At 38.7% G+C, this 20,032-nt stretch overlaps 1 protein-coding gene across 15 annotated transcripts in view; it reads left to right on the top strand.

Annotated features, from left to right (window-relative positions):
* The first annotated feature begins 6,858 nt into the window (after window positions 1-6,858).
* The window catches only part of EMB25 (DEAD/DEAH box helicase), a 66,415-nt gene continuing 53,241 nt past the window's right edge, over window positions 6,859-20,032 (top strand). For 5 of the 15 annotated variants that reach the window (XR_016041944.1, XR_016041953.1, XM_020664604.2 and 2 more), the window contains exon 1: window positions 6,859-7,494. Coding sequence is in view for 3 of the 15 variants with exons in the window: in XM_020664604.2 (XP_020520263.2) it covers window positions 6,901-7,494 (594 nt within the window). In the remaining 12 variants the exon portion in view is untranslated. Of the gene's footprint in view, window positions 7,495-14,344; window positions 14,414-20,032 lie in introns of all 15 variants that reach the window. The other 10 variants (XR_016041943.1, XR_016041950.1, XR_016041947.1 and 7 more) reach the window with 4 other exon arrangements.

Genomic DNA, 20,032 nt, shown 5'->3' with positions numbered 1-20,032 from the left:
TTAAGATTATTCAACTCGTCCAACTTCTTGCTCCGATCCTTAAGAAATTGTTTTGTTACAACACCATCGACTTAAATGCTCTGATCAAACCATTCGATATCAATTAATACATTTTCTATTTTAGCTTTGATATCAAAATTGTTTTCTTTCTTCCATGCAATCAATTTGTGTTTGATAAAGCTTTTGGCGTAACTGATAACCCACAGTACCCTCGACGACGGTATTTGTCCAAGCCTCTTTTATTAAATCCACTACACCATCCTCCTCCAACCATTCCAAATTTAATCAGAAAGGTTTCGGACCACCTCTCAAGACACCTGTATTAAAAAAAAGAGGTAGGTGGTCAGAAGAAAGTCTTGGCAGAGACTTAACATACGCTAAAGAAAACTCCTCCAGCCATTCCATCGAAATAAAAAATCTATCTAGCTTACACATAGCTAAATTGTTAACACTATTATTAGACCATGTGAACTTAGCTCCAATCATCCATAAAAGCATTACTTTCAATAAACCTATTAAACAATCTAATCGATGAATCAATAGGAGTGCCTGTCAGACATTCGTTTGGCCATCGAATAAGGTTAAAATCACCCCCCACCACAACTGGAAAAGGAAGAGATTGAATAACATAAGTCATCTCAGCAGTGAACGCTTCTTTAAGAGATAGAACAAATGGTCCATAAACATTCATTAACCCTCAAGAAAAGCCCGGTTTAGGACCAAGAAAATTTTGCAAAACCAACGAGTCCCATAACTCCCATAAACCACCTGATGCACCTACTACATCAACTCTACAAAAACAAATAGCACCAGAACCCCAAACTTCCATAGCACCAGACACAATGGGCCTAGGTAGTTTATTTTCCTGTAATAGCAAAACAACCGGTATATATTTGGACACCAAAAACAAAACATCCCTTTCCTACGGGGGTCACCCAAGCCCCGAACATTCCACGATAAGAAATTCATAAATAAAAAATGGTAAGGGTTAGAGGAGCAACCTCCTGATCCATCAGGACCCACTCAAAATATAGCTCCTCAATCATCATAGCTTCATTCAGCTTGTCATTTTGGGATACAGAAATCGAAGAAGACGAATCGACATCAACCATCGTCGGGTCACCTAAAGCGATTGCACTTGACCGTCCTCTCTTGAAGATGCCACGGGCTTCAAGACACGTTGAAAATCGAACCCCCATCTTCGTTATCTTCATCTTCTTGCCTACAGCAGAAGCTTTGGCTGAAGGAGACCCAACCGCTTTGCTAGAGTCAGGCTTCCCCACTGTTGCCACTCCCTTTCAAACAACTACCTTGTTTCTTCTACGTTCTTTGATCTCCTCTAGCACCACACGGAGAGGGACATCATTCATTCTCATGTCATCCAACATCTTGGATAACATTGGAGAGTCATCCAATAGAACCTCCTCAGCATAAGTCCCTAAAGGAACCACATTCATCTCGTTCGAAATAGTACCCGTAAGTGGCAATGGCAGAATATTCCCCTGTGGTAAGACCTATAGAGGTAGAGAATCCTTAGTCACAGTCAAAGCAAGCCCCGAGTCCGATATTGCCTCTTCCAGGGGACTAGCCACACCCTCTTCGATCATCAAAGGCCCCAAAGGGACTTCCTCAGGCTCTACCATAACAATGCCGAGTGGATCAATCAGTAAGGGATCAAACCTGGTCCCAGTATTCTTGTCTCGACCTTTGGCCACCGCCACACGATGAGGTAAAGAATACATCTTTAAGATCCAGAGGACTGCTACCAACAACCACGAGAAACTCCGGTGGCAAACAGCAGCCGATAGCTTTCTATGAGCAAGAAATCCTAGAAGAACAACCACCACCGAGATGAGCTCCAAAATATTTCTTTTATTCTCTATCTCCTTCCAAAGTTGGGAGATAGATACAACGTTCTTCACGGTTGCATGATTGATGGAGGAAAAGCTTGTTGCCATGCAGACCAAATCCTTAACAAAAATTTCGTCGTCCTTCTCGGGACTCAAAGCTGTTGTCATTCCCTTAACATTCGTGCAGTCCCTCTTCAAAAAAGGCGGTAAGGCGGAGGGATCACAAAAGGCCAAATGATTACTCATCTCTGGGCCGGTCAACGGAGCCTTTAATGGCATTCGGTCGCAATACATGACACCCGTAGATGCTAACACATGGCCTACATCAAACAACTCTGAGAAACCCGCCGATGAATCCAGAAACCTACCCACTGGAATCCACCGTTTAGAAATCTTCGGATATTGAAAGTTTTGAATTTTTGAAACTTGAATTTCTGGTATTTTCTCCAAGAACAACTCCTTGGAAACTGACGATTAGCCTTACCACTGGAAGAAGAAGCTCTGGTCACTTTCATCTTCTTCAGAAGTTCACTTGACCCATCCTGCTGTTTTCCAGCTGGATAATTCTTTAAAGAATCTTGAACCAATCTCGACATGGAAGAGGTGCCATCATCATTTCATGTTCGCAATCGCAAAGAGGTCATCAGCAACACTCAAGCACACTTTTTTGGAATAAGCATTCCAGGGTAACCCCAAATCTTGATAAGCACAAATTTGCATATCGGATTCAAAAAGAATCCCAGTACACCCCAAAATTACCAATCACCTATTTGATTATGGACAAGTTCCAAGCATTTAACAGAAGACCCCACGGTTTAATCCAAAATGTATCCTTTTGGAGAAAGGAACCATGATCTGTGGGTTTCCAATGATCTAAAGAAAGTAAACTACCCCGAACTCTACAAAACCTATGAGATAGGGCTCTCCGTACCTCTTCCTTCGACCGTAGTTTAAAGACTATTTTATTGGAACCAATAATCTTAACATCGGGAAGATAAGAAAGATTCTAACTTCCCTGAGCCCAATCAAATAAGCCAAAAAACCGGTTAAAGGAGGTGAAAAAGAGCCAATTACAAAAAGGTATGATTTAATATCAAGTTGCTCCCACACAACCCGATCTACAACTACCTTAGCACATGAACAACCCATAAAAACCCCATTCTCAGCCATACTCATAACATCAATTTTCACATCCAAAACCTTCTTCCAATCCATCCCATCCAACCCATCAACTATTCCATTCATCACCAATCCAGTCTGCACCTTTCCAAACAGAACCTTCACACAACTTAGAACACAGAAGAGAGAGAGAGAGGTGAGAAGAGAGAGGAAGGACTTCTAAGAAGAGAGAGAGTAAGATGGCTTCCTCATTGCAGCTCTGAATCAACCCCCTAATAGCTCTTTTAATTCTAAAAAAAACTAAAGACTACCAAGAACTTGTAATTCATAGAGCATGAACATTAGCCATGAGAAAAATACTGCTTTAATTGCATAGAATTGATTTTCAGATTGCTCAAATATGACGGGAAGACGAGATTTACTTAGTCCTTCAATGTAGTTTGACCCATTCCATTTGTTAGTTCTAAGACTTCTCGCTAAGACTTCTCAATCTAATTTCTCTAACTAAAGTTTCTAAGCCCTTGGAAATAAAGGTTCATGGTTTTATATACAAGGTTCAGGAAATATGGATAGAAAATTAATAATCTAGCTTATAGAAGGGTGAATTTCGATAAAAAATGAGTTGGAAAATATCATATATTTTACCCTTGGACAGCTTCTATACCAAATTGCTTGGCATAACAATCACATGTGATGAAGAGATGATAAGGTCTGTCGCTATCAACTTTCATTTTGCACTTTTTGAGTGGAGGTGACCTCATTTTCCGAGATTCTTTTTGTTGATTGGTCGAGAAGTCAGCTTTGTTCATGTCCGTCATGATTTCAAGTCGGATGCTGATCTTCTTGCTAAGCTTTTTTTTTTTCTTTTTTTTTATACTCTTTTTTCCTTTGTTCTTTCTTTTTATTTGTTTTCTCTTTTGATCTTTGTACTGTTTCCTTCATTATCTCAATGAAAAGGATCCAAGGTTGAGTCGGCTTTTCCCTTGTGGCCACTTGTGGGTGGTTTCTGGCCCTTCTCTATCAACTCAAGGACAATGGACTTAGGCACGTCCATTTTCCATTTAGTTAATGGACGACAGAGATTACTGCCACTGTGGTCCATCACATACCCAATTAGACTGGTGTATAGTATCACTACGCAGCACTTTCCATGGTCGGCGTGAAAACCACCCACGATATTTGTCGCAGCCTAACATTGCATCTCATCTTTCAACTTCAATATTTTGAGCACCTTAAACGATATTAAACTCCCACTGAAGTATAATGTCTATTTACTCCCTTAGGCAAATTCTATATAAGATTAATTTTTGACCCAAATTTCGGGGATATAAGTTGTTCAACTCATAGATAAACTCCAATAAAAATATTTTCTAATTGCACCCTCTACAAACTTGAAAACAATAATGTCTTAAGATGGAATAAAGGCCGTTCAATTTTTAGAGAACGAGATCTAATTGTTAGAAGGGAAGGGTTTTTATGTTTCCCTATAACATAGAAGATCTATGCTTCCCCTATCATCCAACCGTCCAATTTTGTTCCAGAGAGCCACTCACCATTTGATCTTAGATCCGACGTCTCAAAGTTTTTATTTTTTTATACAAATTGTATGAATATGAAATTTGGTACGTGCCATCTTCTCATTAAGATGTACCTACAAAAAATATTTAAAATAATTTTTCGATAAAATATAATGACCACAATACCCCTTGAAACTTTTAGGGGTATTTTGGTTATTTTATTTTATTGAAAATATTGTTTTTATATTTTTCGATAGTGCAAGTTTAATAGAGGATAAAATTCGGTGTCAAAATAGTTTATAAAAAATTAACAATTCAATGGTGTAGATATGTGACATTGTGATTGGGATAATCTTAGCCCTCCATTCAGAATGGAGGGTTGTACAAAAGGAAGTATATAAGTTTTATGTTGTAGGGGAAGCAAAGAAAACTTGTCCTTGTTAGAAAAATCAAATTTCAATTTTTTTTATTTTGAGAATAATCATATAGTAAGTCTTAGGTGTTTCTAAGATCCCCCCAAGTAGGTCTCTTGACCAAAGAATTAAATGTAAACTATGCTTCTACGTGTACAAGTGCCCTGGCAATTCATAAGTATGTCAAGAGCATGTGTATTTATACTACTTTCGAGAGCATAGTCTGCTTCTACTCCCTCAGATTAAGGACTTACCCATGAGTTTTTTTAGTCTAAAATTTTGGGAACTACTTAAGAATTACTATTTTACTATTTTAAAAAAGGAAAATTGAAATTTGACTGTTTTGATGCTAAGATCTCACCATGATGGTCTCTATTCAATCTCGATATATTCATTTTTTTTTAGAAAAATTATGTAAATATCTATTTTAGTTTTTGTTATTACCAAAATACCAAATACTTTTCCGTTATTACTGATATGTCCATTTTTTGATATTCATAACAAATTTTTTTTAAAAAGACGAAAGTACCCAATTTCAGTTTTTCAAAAAATGAAACCTAATTTTTTTAAAGTTTTTTAAAAATGGTTTTTTTTTTTTTAACTCTCTCCCCTTCATCAGGGTCTTTTTTTGGTAAGTTTTGCCTCACGTTTTGAGAGAGGAATTCGGCCTGGTTTGGATATTCTCATAGCTTTAAGAGCTTGAATTGACGAGATATCTCCTTTTGAATGTAGGGATCATGGGCTGGGTCATCAACACACCGAAGCTCTCCATTCTCCTCTTATGTATACAAGCCAAAACTGAGTAATATTGAGAGGGCCAATCGAAACCAATCGGAGTATAGAAGGTCTGTAATGGTATTTTGCAGCTGCAAATTCACCTTTGAACCAGGCCAAGAGAGCATCGTTGGGAGCAAATGTGTTGGGAAATTGAATTGGGGCAGGATTGGGTGGTTGCAAAAGTGTTGGGAGATTGAGTTGGGGCGGGGATTGGATGGTTGAGGAAGGGCAGGAGTTCGATGGTTGGTGCCATTAATGGAGGAAAGAGAGAGATAAGATTGGGGTGTGAGAGAGAGGAAGGGAAGCCATTAAAGGTTTGGGTTGAGATCTCATTTGCCCATCATAGATGGAGAGAGAGATGTTTCTTTCTGAATTTTCAATGGCAAAGGATAGAAATTACATAGGAGATGTCATTTTTGCATTCAGATAGAGAGAGAGACATAGGGAATCCAGATAGTGCCGAAATATGTAGTTCTAATGTCGTAAATTATCTATGAAAATCTATCGGGAAATTTACTTATGGACTTGTTAAATTTAAGAGATAGAGGAGAGAGAGGGAAAAAACATTGAAAATTCGATTTTTGAACTTGATTAGTCGGTAGAGAGAGATGAAAGAAATTTTTTTTTGTTGAAAATTTAAAATTTTCAGTTTTTAAAAAATCGAAATTGGACTGATTTCGGTTTTTGAAAAACAAAAAATGAGTAGTTTCATTATTATTATTTTTTTTAATTGTTATGAAGTCCAAAAACCAAATATATCAGTAATAACGAAAAATATTCGGTATTTTGGTAATAACAGAAACTAAAACAGATAATCACATAATTTTATTTTTTTCAAGTGTATAGATAGTATGATTTAAAAATATTTTTTTATCGACATTAACTTAATGAATTGAAAATGTTATGTTTAATAAAATGAGTAATGATTCGGTAATCTAAAAAGATCACTATTAAAATTGACACGAATCTCAACAAAAATAATTACATGGGTATAGGATTTGACTTTTCTATAGATCCATACTAAATTTAATGTTGATCCTTTAGGGTCGGAGGGTCCTATTAGATCATTTCTCTTATAAAATTTAGGCTCTAAAATTAATTTTAAGTGGACATTTGTACTCCCGCGGGAGTATACTATCCTTTAGCTTTCATGAAACTTCCCCCCTTAATGTTTTAGCGCTCCTCCCAGGATAAGAGAGAGAGAGAGATGAAGAGGACGCACCAATGAGCTCTCTCTGGAGAGAGAGAAACGGAGGCATGCAAGCACTTGCCTCTCCCTCTCTTTGGCCCTGCTGCGAACATTTGCAGGGCACAAAAAGGTACTGGAGAGCACGGGCAAACAATTCAGTCTTCGCTCTCTACTCTCCTTGGAGGCCCACATTGCGGTGGGCGAGAGCGCTTAGCAACTTCCTTCACTCATCCTCTCCCTCTCCACTTTCTGCTGTTGGCGAGAGCACTTATCCTCTCAACAAGCCATTCTCCGGTGATGACGAGGAAGATGATGAAGCTGCTGAAGAATATGATGAAGCTGCTGAAGAATATAGGGCAATCTACAATGATGATGAAGTGTTAACCAGGGCTTCTGAAGAAGAAGATGATGATGATGAGGAGGAGGAGTTGGAAGGAGAAGATGATTTTGATGTCAAGGAAGATGAGGAAGTCTCAGGGTTTGTCTCCAAATCTCCATTGTCAAGATTTGGAGAGCACAAGTGGCAGAGAGTCGAGAAGCTGCGTTCTAGAGCTCGGGAATTCGGGGCGGATATCATTGATTTGGAGGATATCATCTCCATCTATGACTTTCCAATTGATAAGTTTCAGGTCTGTTTTAGTCTCTCTGTTGTATCGCATTTAGTCTAAGAGGACTTATTGGGGTGTTTGTTTGATTAAGAAAGGGCATATTGTCTTCTATTTGCTAGCGTTGTTGCATTGTGAAGGTTTTGCTGCTTTTCCAATATGAATGCTCTCTGCTTCAATCCCTTTCTCTCTCTATATTCCTTGTGCGTGTGTGGTATATATGCTAAAATGACTCAATGTAGTGGTTCTCAGCTACAATAATGAAAGAAGCACATCCTAATTCTTGTCTTTGTATGCACATCAGTGTTGCCGGGCAGCGCCTAGGTGGCCGGGGGTCCTGGATACCCAGCTCCTAGGTGGCCCCCCAGAACTTGGGTGGCCCAGCCAGAATAAGAAGCTAATCCAACTGTGAATGCATTCTGAGACATGTAACACATTAAAAATACATAATATATAGTCCATCCGTAGTCCATTACTACAGGGAGAGAATAAAACCAGAAAAGCAACAATAAAAAAAAGAAAAGAAAGGTTAAGAGACTATACCCTCTCTTAAAGGTCTACAAGGGAATCCACCCCAAAACAATCTCTTCACGAAGACCAAATTCTATTCAATTTATTCACTGATTTACCATGAAGGGAAATCTCCCTTAAATAGACTAAAAAAAATATAAACACTTTCCTATTTTATCTCTCTTCCCTATTTTCTCTTTCTTAACCTATCCCCATCTCTTAACCTCATGTACCTATTTTCTCTCTCTTGTTTTATCCAAAGCCACTAAAAAGATTTGCTTCCCATGTTTTCATCCAAAGCTTTCCTATTGCTTCCCACATTTTTATCCAAAGTCTTCCTATTGTTGAAAAGATAAAACTCCCTTAGATTTAACCTTATCTTCTTTATATTGCAAACTAACCAACTCAATCAATCAATATCAAACACAGGATAAACTCATACCTACCTAATTATCCTTGCGCACTCCTTAAACAAAAGAATAAATAAAATAACTCTAATAATCCCCCTTATTACATCGTTGCCCTTTCTTTCTTCTACGACCCTTCCTGGCCCAGCCACGAACTATCTGTTGGGGCACGACTACATCATTCTCCCCCAATTGAAAGGAACTCACCTTCAACGAGCTGGCTTCAGTATGGATGCGGTATAAGTCTGGATCCACCCTTTTGAACTCTTGCTAAGAAATCCACATGCCAGAGTATGGCCTGCCCTTCCATTTGACTAGATATTGGTGATAGGAACCTTTTCGAGTTTGAAAGCTTTTAGTCTTCAAAACTTGTTCAATTTCCTCAGCTTTCTTTCTCCATAATTGCTTTATCATATCAATTACTTCTTCTTCAATTTCTAGAGGATCTCCATGAAACTCAAATAAGTCAGCAACATTAAATATCGGGGAGATATCCAAATGCCTTTGGTAATTCCACCTTATATTCATTGTTCCCATATTGCTTCAAAATGCGGCAAGGGCCCACCTTCTTGGACTTGAGTTTATTATAGGTTCCTAATGGAAACATCTCATTTTGTAAATACACCATTACTAAGTCATTCTCCTTGAAATTTTTCTCTCTTTTATGCTCATTTGAGGCTTTTCGATACTTTACATTGCTTTCCTCAATTTTCTTCTTGATTTGAGCTTGCAAATCTCGAATATGCTCAGCAAAAGCATTGACATCGTCACTTATCTTTCCTGGCATGGGTAATGGCACTAGGTCCAGCACATGATTAGGAGTCTGCCCATTAACAATCTCAAATGGTGATTTTTCTGTAGATCGATTCACTAAACTATTGTATGCAGTGATTTAAAAATCGGCGAGTCACAACGGACTCGCTCGAGTCGGCACGGGAATCGGTTATCTTGTGCTGATTCCACTGTAACACCAAGAAATGCCCGGTTCTAGAACGAACCGGCCGGTTCTGCACAGTAAACTACCTTGTATGACGTCATAAACGGGTGAAAGTCATCCGTATGACGTCACATAGCGAGTCACAACGAGTTCACAGGTGGCAAAATACCGATTTTCCACAAGTTCACACGTGGATGACTACCATCACCCGCCGGCTGCGTGTGGATGGCAACCTCAGGCACACGCGCGCAAACGTTTATGAACTTACAAAGCTATTTATAGAAGCGAAACTAAAGCTCACTGTTGGATGTGAGATAATTCCCACGGTGCGTTAAATTACGATGAAATTTGGATAAGTATTATTAATGTAGATAACTATTACACTCGCGTTGATAGCGGAGTGATTATCACTTCGTTGGTAGAGCCTTTACGTCTCAAGTTTGATTCAGCCTCGATTCCGCCTTGGACACATTTTATTTTATTTTTGTTGACAATAAAAATAAGTAGAAAATAACTTTTTTTTAAAAAAAAATTATTTTTTTTGAAATCTCTCTTTTTCTATTAACAATCTTTTTTATTAAATTTATTCTATAAATCTAAAAAATTATATATTTTTTAAAGAAATTTATTCCATTTGAAATCTCTCTCTTTCTATTAACAATCTCTTTTACTAAATTTACTCTAGAAATCTAAAAACTTAAAATTTTGAAAAATTAAAGTGTTCTTTTGAAAATTGGTATGCATTCTAATAATTTCTAACCAAATTTTTATTTTATTTATTAATTTTTTTATTATAAATCATGTAATTTATTATCTTTCTTACAGTTCTCAATAATACATTTTGAATTAGATCGTATTACAAAATATTTTAGATTTGTTATTATTTGTAAAATTTAAACCAACAATTTTAATTTTAGCATATAATATTATAGTTAGTTAGGTTGTAATAAATTTGGATTATAGTTAGTTAGTTTGTAATAATTTGGGTATTTTTAGGGGATTAGGGCTTTCCGCCAATTTGAGATTTTGACGGCCATTTTTTATTGATTAAATCTAACTCTTTATAGTAGTCCATGTATGATTATATATTTTATCCATGATAATTTTATGATTTTTCTTATGTGTGATGTAAATTTAATGGTTAACATAAGTTTATACAGAGAAAAAACATATCAATATTCACAAATTGATGAAAACAGTGAAAGTTAACAATAGAGTACCTCCATTTCTTATTGGATTCCTAAAAGACAATATTTATAATTAATTTTAATAATTTTTTTGGATTTTTTTAGAGTTTAATCCAATCGAGTCGGTCCATTCCCGATCCGGATCGCCGATTCACCAATCTAGATGGGTTTTTGAAGTGCCTGATCCGGGGCACCGATTCGTTTTTTAAATCACTAGTTGTATGTAAACTCAGCCTGGGGCAAAGCGAGGTCCCACTGAGATATGTTATCACCAACAATACTCCTCAAGAGGTTACCAAGGCTCCTATTCACTATTTCGGTCTGCCCATCTATTTGAGGATGATAAGCCCTAGAAAATTGAAGTTTAGTTCCCATACATTTCCATAAAGTGTGCCAAAAATGACTTAAGAATTTTGTATCCCTATCAGATGTAATAGACTTAGGAGCACCATGTAGCCTTACAATATCTTTGAAAAAGAAATTGGCAATATGTGTAGCGTCCATAGTTCTCCTACAAGGAATGACACATTAATTGATCAACATCAACAAATGGTACGTGGAAGTCCAAGTACAAAGTCCATAGAGATATCAACCCATGTGGCATCTGGAACAGCAAGAGCAGTATCAAGACTTGTATTTTGTGTGTGATCTTTAGAGACTTGGCAAGTTCGATATGGGTCACAAATTGATCAAAATCCCTTCGCATACGTGGCCAAAAATACTTTTCTCCAACCATACCTATAGTTTTGTCCCTTCCAAAATGGCCACCTAAGCCCCCACCATGAAGCTCCATGATTATCTTCTCCCTTAGGGAGCAATCAGGTATAAATAATCGCATACCTTTAAATAAACAACCATCGTGCATGAGATACTCACCCATAGGGTTTCGCCCATCAACACACCTTTCAAGGACCTTGCTGAAAATTGGATCAACTTTATATTGATCTTTTATCACTTCAAACCTCAACACTTCTATAGACTTCTAAGCAACACTACCCTTCTACTTAAAGCATCAGCTGTCTTATTTTGGGTTCCAGCCTTGTGCTTTAATAGGAAGGTGTATTTTTGAAGGATGGCCATCGACTTAGCATGTCGCGCATTCAACAGCTTTTGGGAACTCAAATTTTAGTATAGAACAAACTCCCTATGAATCAGATAGTGCATCCAATAGCGCAAGGCTTGCACCACTGCATAAAACTCGAGGTCATAGACCGAATACTTCTTGGGTGCCTCATTCAATTTCTCACTAAAGAAAGCTACTGGTCGCCCCTCTTGACTTAGAACTGCCCCTCTGCCAACATTTGATGCATGGTTTCAACCTCAAATACCTTAGAAAAATCTGGTAAGGCAAGTACTGGTGCTTGCATCATCTTTTGTTTAATTAGAGTGAAGTTCTTTTCAGTAGCGGGACTCCATGAAAACTTTTCAACCCTCATACATTCAGTCACCGGTGCTATTAGAGTGCTGGAATGTTTGATAAATCGGCTATGAAAGGTCGCTAGGCCATGAAAAGAATGCACCTCAGTGAGTGACTTTGGAACCAGCCAATCAGCTATGGCCTTCACCTTTTCTTCATCCACCTTAATTCCCTTAGATGAAACAACATACCCCAGAAAGACGACATTGTCTATCATGAATGAGCATTTTTTCAAATTCACAATAAGTGATTCCTTAAATAGCACATCAAAAACTTGTTCCAAGTGGTTAAGATGATCTTGTGGGTTAGCATTAAAAACCAAGATATCATCAAAATAAACCACAACAAATTTACCGATAAAAGAGCAAAGTACCTCAGTCATTAGGCCCATGAATGTTCTTGGTGCATTAGAAAGCTCGAATGGCATCACATGCCACTCATATGGTCCATCTCGAGTTTTGAATGCGGTCTTCCATTCATCCCTAGGACGAATCCAAATTTGATGGTACCCACTCCTTCAATCAATCTTTGAAAAAACCTTAGCTCCATTAAGCATATCTAACATATCATCGAGCTTGGGTATGGGAAATCAGTACTTGATTGTAATTTTGTTGATTGCTCAACTGTCCACACACATCCTCCATGACCTATCTTTTTTTGGAGTCAGTAATGTGGAGACATCACATGGTGACTTGCTTTCTCGAATCAATCCCTTCTTAAGCAAATCAACAACTTGTTTGTGCAACTCTTCATGTTCGATGGGGCTTATTCGATAATGGGCCAAATTTGGTAGGCTAGAACCAGGCACCAAGTCAATGTGATGCTGAATATTTATCGTTGGAGGAAGACCTTCAGGTAATTGTTCAGGCATCAAATCTTTATATTTCTCGAGTAGAGGTTCAAGAGACCTAGGAATTGTAGTCGGTGAAGAATTTTCTTTTGCAAGCAACACATAAATCACATCCATATCCTTGCTGCTCTCTTTTAATTTGTGCACATTAAGTAACTTTTAACCCTCCTCTTTAGTATACTTGGGTGTAGGAAGTTGCTTCATAGGGTGGAGTGTGATATTAACATCATCCTTGGCAAAAGAATAAGTGTTTAGTCTAGTTTTATGCACCATATCATGATTATAAAGACATGGTCTACCAAATAATATGTGACATGCATCCATAGGTACTACATCGCACCACACTTCATTTTTATAATTAACACCACTGGAAAAAGAGATTAAACATCGAGTAAGAACTGATACCTCACCTCCTTTCTTGAACCACTGGATGTGATACGGGCGTGGGTGCTTATGCTCCTTCAATTGAAGTTTATCCACTATCTCTTTAGACACAATATTTTCACTGCTCCCACCATCAATTAGTATTGTGCATAACTTGCCTCTTGATGTGCAAGTTGTTCAAAAAATATTGTGTCGTCGCCACTTCTCTTCCTCACTAGGTCTGGGTTTGCTAGCATGGTTCGCTGGACAACTAAGGCTTCACCCCTTTCATCTTCGTACAACTCCTCAATCTCACCTTTGAAAGGCTCAGTCCCTTCATAAGACTGGCTTGTCCCAATATCACCTTGGCCTTCGTAGGTGTATCCTTCATCAACTTCTTCTTCATAATTTTCTTCGGCCAAATTAACTTTGACAGGGGGTTGTCGTGAGGGGCAATGGAATACCCTATGCCCAGGCTATTGGCACTTGAGACACACAATTTGTGTATCATCACGAGGTGTTTTAGGTACTCCCAGCCCTCTCCCAACACCACCTCTCCCCATATTAGGGTTTGGCCTAGTTGGAAAATTCTGAGAGGTTTGGTTTCCACGCCCTATAGGTGGTCTTCTAAAGGTTAAAGCTTGCTGCGCTTGTGTTGAAGTAGAGCCTCTTGTCATTGAACTGTTTCTACCAAGGCCGAGATTGACTATTTCCTTTGCTTTGCGGGCCAAAGTATAGGCATTAGACATCTTATAGACATATTTGAAGGTCAATTCATTCTGAATGCCTTGATTTAGCCCAGTCAAGTTATTTTTTGATCTTCATACTCTTGTAAATTTGCCCTAGATGTCAAAATATAGAACTCTTCAGTATAGTTACTTACCGACTTTTCACCTTGCTTGAGGTTTTGACACCTTTGGTACAAAGCTCGGGCGTAATTTACTGGTAAAATTTTTTGGTACATCTTCGTCTTTATCTTTTCCCACGAATTAATTTTTTCCTTGCCTTATCGAAGACGATCTTGTTGCAAATCATCCCACCAAACCAATGCTTGGCCAAAAAATTTTGTGGCTGCTATTTTTACTTTTTTGTGATCTGCAATATCTCTGTACTCAAACACTTTCTCTACTTTACTTAGCTAATCAAGAAAATCATTTGCATGCAATCGACCATGGAACTCTAATATATCAATTTTTATTCCAGGTTCTTCTTCTCTTTCCAACAACCGAAGAATTCGTTCATTGAATTCGTCATTAACCGGGGCCACTCGAGGTTGGTTAGGAACAAGATGCATACCTCTTTCATCTCTGTTGCCATGAGTTCCAATACCTGGTCTCCGGATTCCTTCCATCCTGAAGCTGAGCAAACTTTTGCACAAGCTCATCTACTTTCTCAGCTATGGGCATGAATTGGTCTACTCTCTCTGCTTGGGCTTGAACTACTCCAGTCAATAACTTTAATTCATCGAGGGGTGTCTCTTTTGAAGCCATCGGAACCCGCTTTGATACTAATTGATGCCGGGAGAGAATAAAACCAGAAAAACAACAATAAAAAAAGAAGAAGAAAGGTTAAGCGACTATGCCCTCTCTCAAAGGTCTGCAAGGGAATCCACCCCAAAACAATCTCTTCACGAGACCAAATTCTATTCAATTTATTCACTGATTTACAATGAAGGGAATTCTCCCTTAAATAGACTAAAGAAAAGATAAATACTTTCCTATTTTACCTCTCTTGCTTATTTTCTCTGTCTTAACCTATCCCCATCTCTTAACCTCACGTACCTATATTCTCTCTCACGTTTTATCCAAAGCCACCAAAAAGATTTGCTTCCCACGTTTTTATCCAAAGCCTTCCTAATTATCTCTGCACACTCCCTAAACAAAAGAATAATTAAAATAACTCTAATAATCCCCCATTATTACATCATTGCCCTTTCTTTCCCTCTTGGGTTCTACAACCCTTCGTGGCTCAGCCACGAACTATCGGTTGGGGCACGACTGCATCAATTACTCCATAATTCCATACAATCAATTAAAAGTTCAAAGTTTAAATTTCAAACCATTAGACATTGGCCATATTTCGTAGTTCTGTAGTCCATACCATAGGCCAAACTCCATACACTCCATAGTCCGTACACATTAAAAATAGAAAAATATTATCCAAGACATTGATTCATCATCAAGAGAACGAAATAAATAACACATGGGACATATCAAATGTCCATGGTCCACAACTCGACATACACTCCTCCATACTCTATATCCATATACATACACATATTTAAGAGGAGGAAAAGAAATATAGACTTGAAGACTCAAAGAGTCTTAAGTCATTACTCATCATAAAAAAAAGCAGGGTCAGCTATATCATACACATCATAGTCGAGCCCAACATCATCAGAATCATCACTCTCCTTAACATAATGGTCGTCCTTGTCCGCCTCTATTTCCTCCTCTTCCTCCTCCACCCTCGTCCTCTGTGAAGAAGATCTAGTGACCCTAGGAGGATCGGCTGCTGTCCCTGAGGCCTCCATAACATATCCCATGTCAATCCTTCATGCCCCTCGACTTCATCGTTATCAACTAATCACTCCATGGCATTATCCATATTTTTTGATCTAAGGGGATCTCTCTTACCTCTCCTTGAACTATCAATTTTTCACATAAACTAGGTCATTGAGCCTCTTTGACAAGAGGAAAAAGTACCTTAAGAGCGTCCTTCACCCTCGTCAAAAAGCCTTAGAATGGACAATATCTCGCGCTTTCTTTCCATTCTGATCCTTGATCCAGTTGCATGCTCTCCAATCATCAGAGGTAACCATTTGCCTCAACTGGAGTCTCCTTGAATGTATGCTATCTCGATATAGGTACCAGATATCAAATCTCGTGATCCCTAGCCTCATTATCTCCTTCTTCTTTCTAAATCTGTGCATCATGCTGAGGGTGAGGGTGAGGGTGTGGCTATAAATGAAAGCGGTAACTGACCTAGCCTTCTTAACTGCACCTGCAATCTTACTCAAACTGGCAATAGCCTCAAGCATGAGGTCTATACAGTGTGCTGTACATGGTGTCCAAAAGATATTAGGGTAGGCTATGCGCAACAAATTAGCAGCAACAACATTAGGAGCAACATTATTTGTGATAACCTGTATAACATGCTGCTCCCCAACCTCCTTGATGCCTTCTCCATCACTTTAAATATGTAATGGGCAAAAGTAGCTATCATCTGAGGCCTCAATGGACCTAAAAATAAGTCCTTAGAGTATAATTCACCAACAAATTCATCTGACTTCTTTTCTTCTTATCACTCTAAGTATCAGTCATAATAGAAACCCCATACTCTGAGCCCATGAATGCTTCTGTGACTCTCACAATCTCCCTCGTGACATGCACCTCTTTTTTTCAAAAGAGGCTCTGAAAGCTCATATGGAGTTGGGGGCTTCAACCCAAGCCCAAATTGGCCAATTGCCTCTACCAAGGTATAGAAGTTTCTTAGGCGAGCGGCATTGAAAGGAATGCTCGCATCATAAAATCACTTAGCAATGTACTGTACAGTTCTCTCTCTCTCTCTCTCTCTTCCTTCTTGATTCTATTCATAATGGTTGTTTGCTTATTTGGTTTTTCACCTGCAACCTCAGGGTCAGGCCTGGGCAAAAAGGAATCTATAAGCCCCCTACTCTCAGAACCAACTACAACTACAACTCCTTTTCCTTTCCCTTAATCTGAGACATAGCAAACTGCTTCACCTCTTCACACCCCTCTTGATCACTATCATCATCATCATAATTAATATGAACCCCACACCTTAGCTCTGTTCTGCATGCCTCTCTTTCCTCTCTTTTCTTTTTTTTTTTACTATGCTCATATAATTTTTTATCTCCTCCCTAATCTCATTAGGAACTTTTTTTACACCAGCCAACATCCCTTTTGATATCGAAACTTGTTTACACGGGGCAACATCCCCTCTGATACCGGCATGATGTTTCTTGAACCGGTTTATACCTCATTTGTATCCTTCTTACAATAGTTGCATCTTATGCAATTTTTATCTAAATGATTCGGGTTATAGTCATCTTTTTGACTCGTAGCACCACTTCTATTAGATCCCGAAGAAGACATCTCAAATTAATATAAGCAATTTAAAAAACAAAATTCTTTCACTAACCTTGATTGCTCGATCTTTAAACGTCCATCTTTGAGTTGTTTTCCAATCTCAAAATTTTCTAAAAAACCCTCTAATAGTCCTAAAATATCTCCAAAAGTAAATCTAAGGCATGTTTGGTTCGCTTAAAAATATTTTTTAAAAAACTTTTTCACTTGAAAAAATTATTTGATGTGGTCAAGTGTGGGAATATTTTTACATCAATTAGTTGCCAATTGGTATGAAAAGATGCTCTAACACCAATTGGTATGAAAATATTCTCACACTTGACCGCATGAGAGATTTTTTCATGTGAAAGTATTTTCTAGAAAATATTTTCACGCGAACCAAACATGCCACTAAACTCAAAGGGTGATGTTTGGACTGATTTCTTGGAATTCTGAGAAACCCTTTGATCTTATGAAAATCACAATCCCAAATTTTTTGAAGTTTTTCTCTCTCTAAAATAGTTCAAATGGGGTTTAGGATGCATATGAACATAAACCCCCGAATTTAAAAGCTTAAATTTAAAGAAAAACCCTAAAATGCTCCTCAACGAGGGATTTTTATCCTTGGGCGGGGGTTTCAGGCGCCTAGGCGGCCGCCCAAGGACTCATTGCCCAAGATGCTCTCCTAGCCCTGGGCAATGCACCTAGGTCCCCCTGGCTGGCAGGCCACTTTGTTGAGATACTGATGCACACTATGATAGATTGATAATATGATTATTAAAGTTTGCTTCTCGTTCAAATCTTAGGTCTTGACAAGTCATGGCTTCCATAAATCTGCCCATCATACCTTCAACTGTACCCTGTGAACCCATCCCATTAGCCCCTTCATCATCGTAAACCTTAGCCATCAGGAACCCATTAATATCAGAAACCCACCCATGGCCTTCCGAACCTATAACGTTTCTCTGACTTTATTGCTTTGGGATCCAACAACATCTCTAGTCTGATCAGCCTGCAAGTGAAGATTTTTCCCACAGGGCTACACCAGTGCATGCTGCCAAACTCACAGACATGCCACTCCCTACAAAATTACTCCAAAAAATCTTAATGTAAAACATCAAATTCCCCCCTCAAAACTCATGCGCACATCCCCTCCCATACACCAAGAATTTCACCACATAATGCTTTCAAACCCCTCATCTCTGGCGTAATCTTATGTCTAGCCCCCCTGTTGGAAAAATTATAGAATACCACAAGTTCCTCTCAATCACATGGTTCCTTTAGCATCTGGGTGGGGGAAGACATATTCACATAAATCTTCTTTCTTATGCGCCATGTTGATAGGAACATTCAAGAACCATGATATGACATCAAAGGAATCACATAATTGGTGAGACAGAGAACTCAAATGAGGCCTTTGCAGACTCATGGTGGGCGAAAGTATATTTCCTCTTCCTCTTTTGCATTTTTGCAAGATGAAGCATAAAAAGCCTTCAAGTCGACTTGAGCAGAACTCATAGGCGTTTCTATCAACCTCAAACCTTTGGTCCCCCATGTTTGGGGCATTAAAATCTCAACTCCTCTGGACTCTAGACCGTAGCTTTTGGTATACCATTGCACTCCTCGATCTTGAAGGAATAGGCGAAATCTGTGGTGGTTTTGTTAAAGTAAATATAACTCTATTGGGCATAACCTCTAGGCAGCGTCGAAAATCTTATTAGTACCCCAATTCTGGCCATCATCCCAAAAATTATCAGCTTAGCCACAAACGCCTCCATATTCTTTATCTAGATCGAGAAAGAAGACGAGGACCATGAAAATTGGGATTGTCATCATGTCTGATAATTGATAGAATAGGAGAAGACTGCGAAGTCCGAACATATCTCAAACGGCGGAGAAAGAAATGACATGGTCCATGAGTGGACCTCGGTCAAAGAGTCCAGGACCATGGGAGAACGCCATGTCAACCACTAAATATCTCCTCCACCAATCTTCCCCCCTCTTCAAACTTCAAATCTCAATCCTTTCACCACGAGGATTTCAAAAGTCAACTTCACTCATGGGCTTATACTTTCCATATCCCCACTGTCCGTTTGACACCGTGTCATTTCATTGGAGTTGAATTTAAATTCGACGATGTTAACGTCAAATTTAAAATCCCTCCAAATCCAAATTCAAATAATGCAAGTTCAAATTCAATTCTCTTTCAAACCCAAATTCAAATTCAAATGCCATTTGAAACCCAAATTCAAGCCCCAATCCAAATGAGAGCCAATTGACGGTGATCCGCCTGAGATCACACTCTTCTTCATCACTTTCTTCCATTTTAAAATATCTTAGGCCAAGGGTCCAACTTCCTTTACCCCTCTTCCCAATCAAACAACCAATAACTTAGATGTTGGCCTTTGTTTGGATGGCCAAGATGTGTCCATATTTCTAGCTCCCTACCACATTCTTGCAATCCCCAGATATAGGCCACATCACCCATTACACATGTATGGTGGGCTCCAATGTCTCCACACAGCCCACTGGTGCACCATAATATGAGTCAACACCCATTTGGCACCTTATCATTGTCCATGCAAAAAATCTTCCCACAGCCTTTTCATCCTTGGTACGATAATCAACCAGCACCTCTCAACTTCTACGGCATGTGGACAGCCACGATGCTTCACACCTCCATCCCCTAAACTCCAACCTCAAAACCATTAGATATAACCCAAGCCATCGGATTGCCCAGAGATGGTGGCCTTAGATGCCTCCACATTGCCGGCTTGCCTATTGCATGTGCAGCCTTGTATCT

This window comes from Amborella trichopoda, chromosome 10, assembly GCF_054954075.1.
Source record: "Amborella trichopoda isolate Santa Cruz 75 chromosome 10, AtrichopodaSantaCruz75HAP2 v2.0, whole genome shotgun sequence".
In the NCBI taxonomy this organism is placed as follows: domain Eukaryota; kingdom Viridiplantae; phylum Streptophyta; class Magnoliopsida; order Amborellales; family Amborellaceae; genus Amborella; species Amborella trichopoda.
Note: the sequence above shows the minus strand (reverse complement) of the source record. Positions and strands in the feature narration are given on the sequence as shown.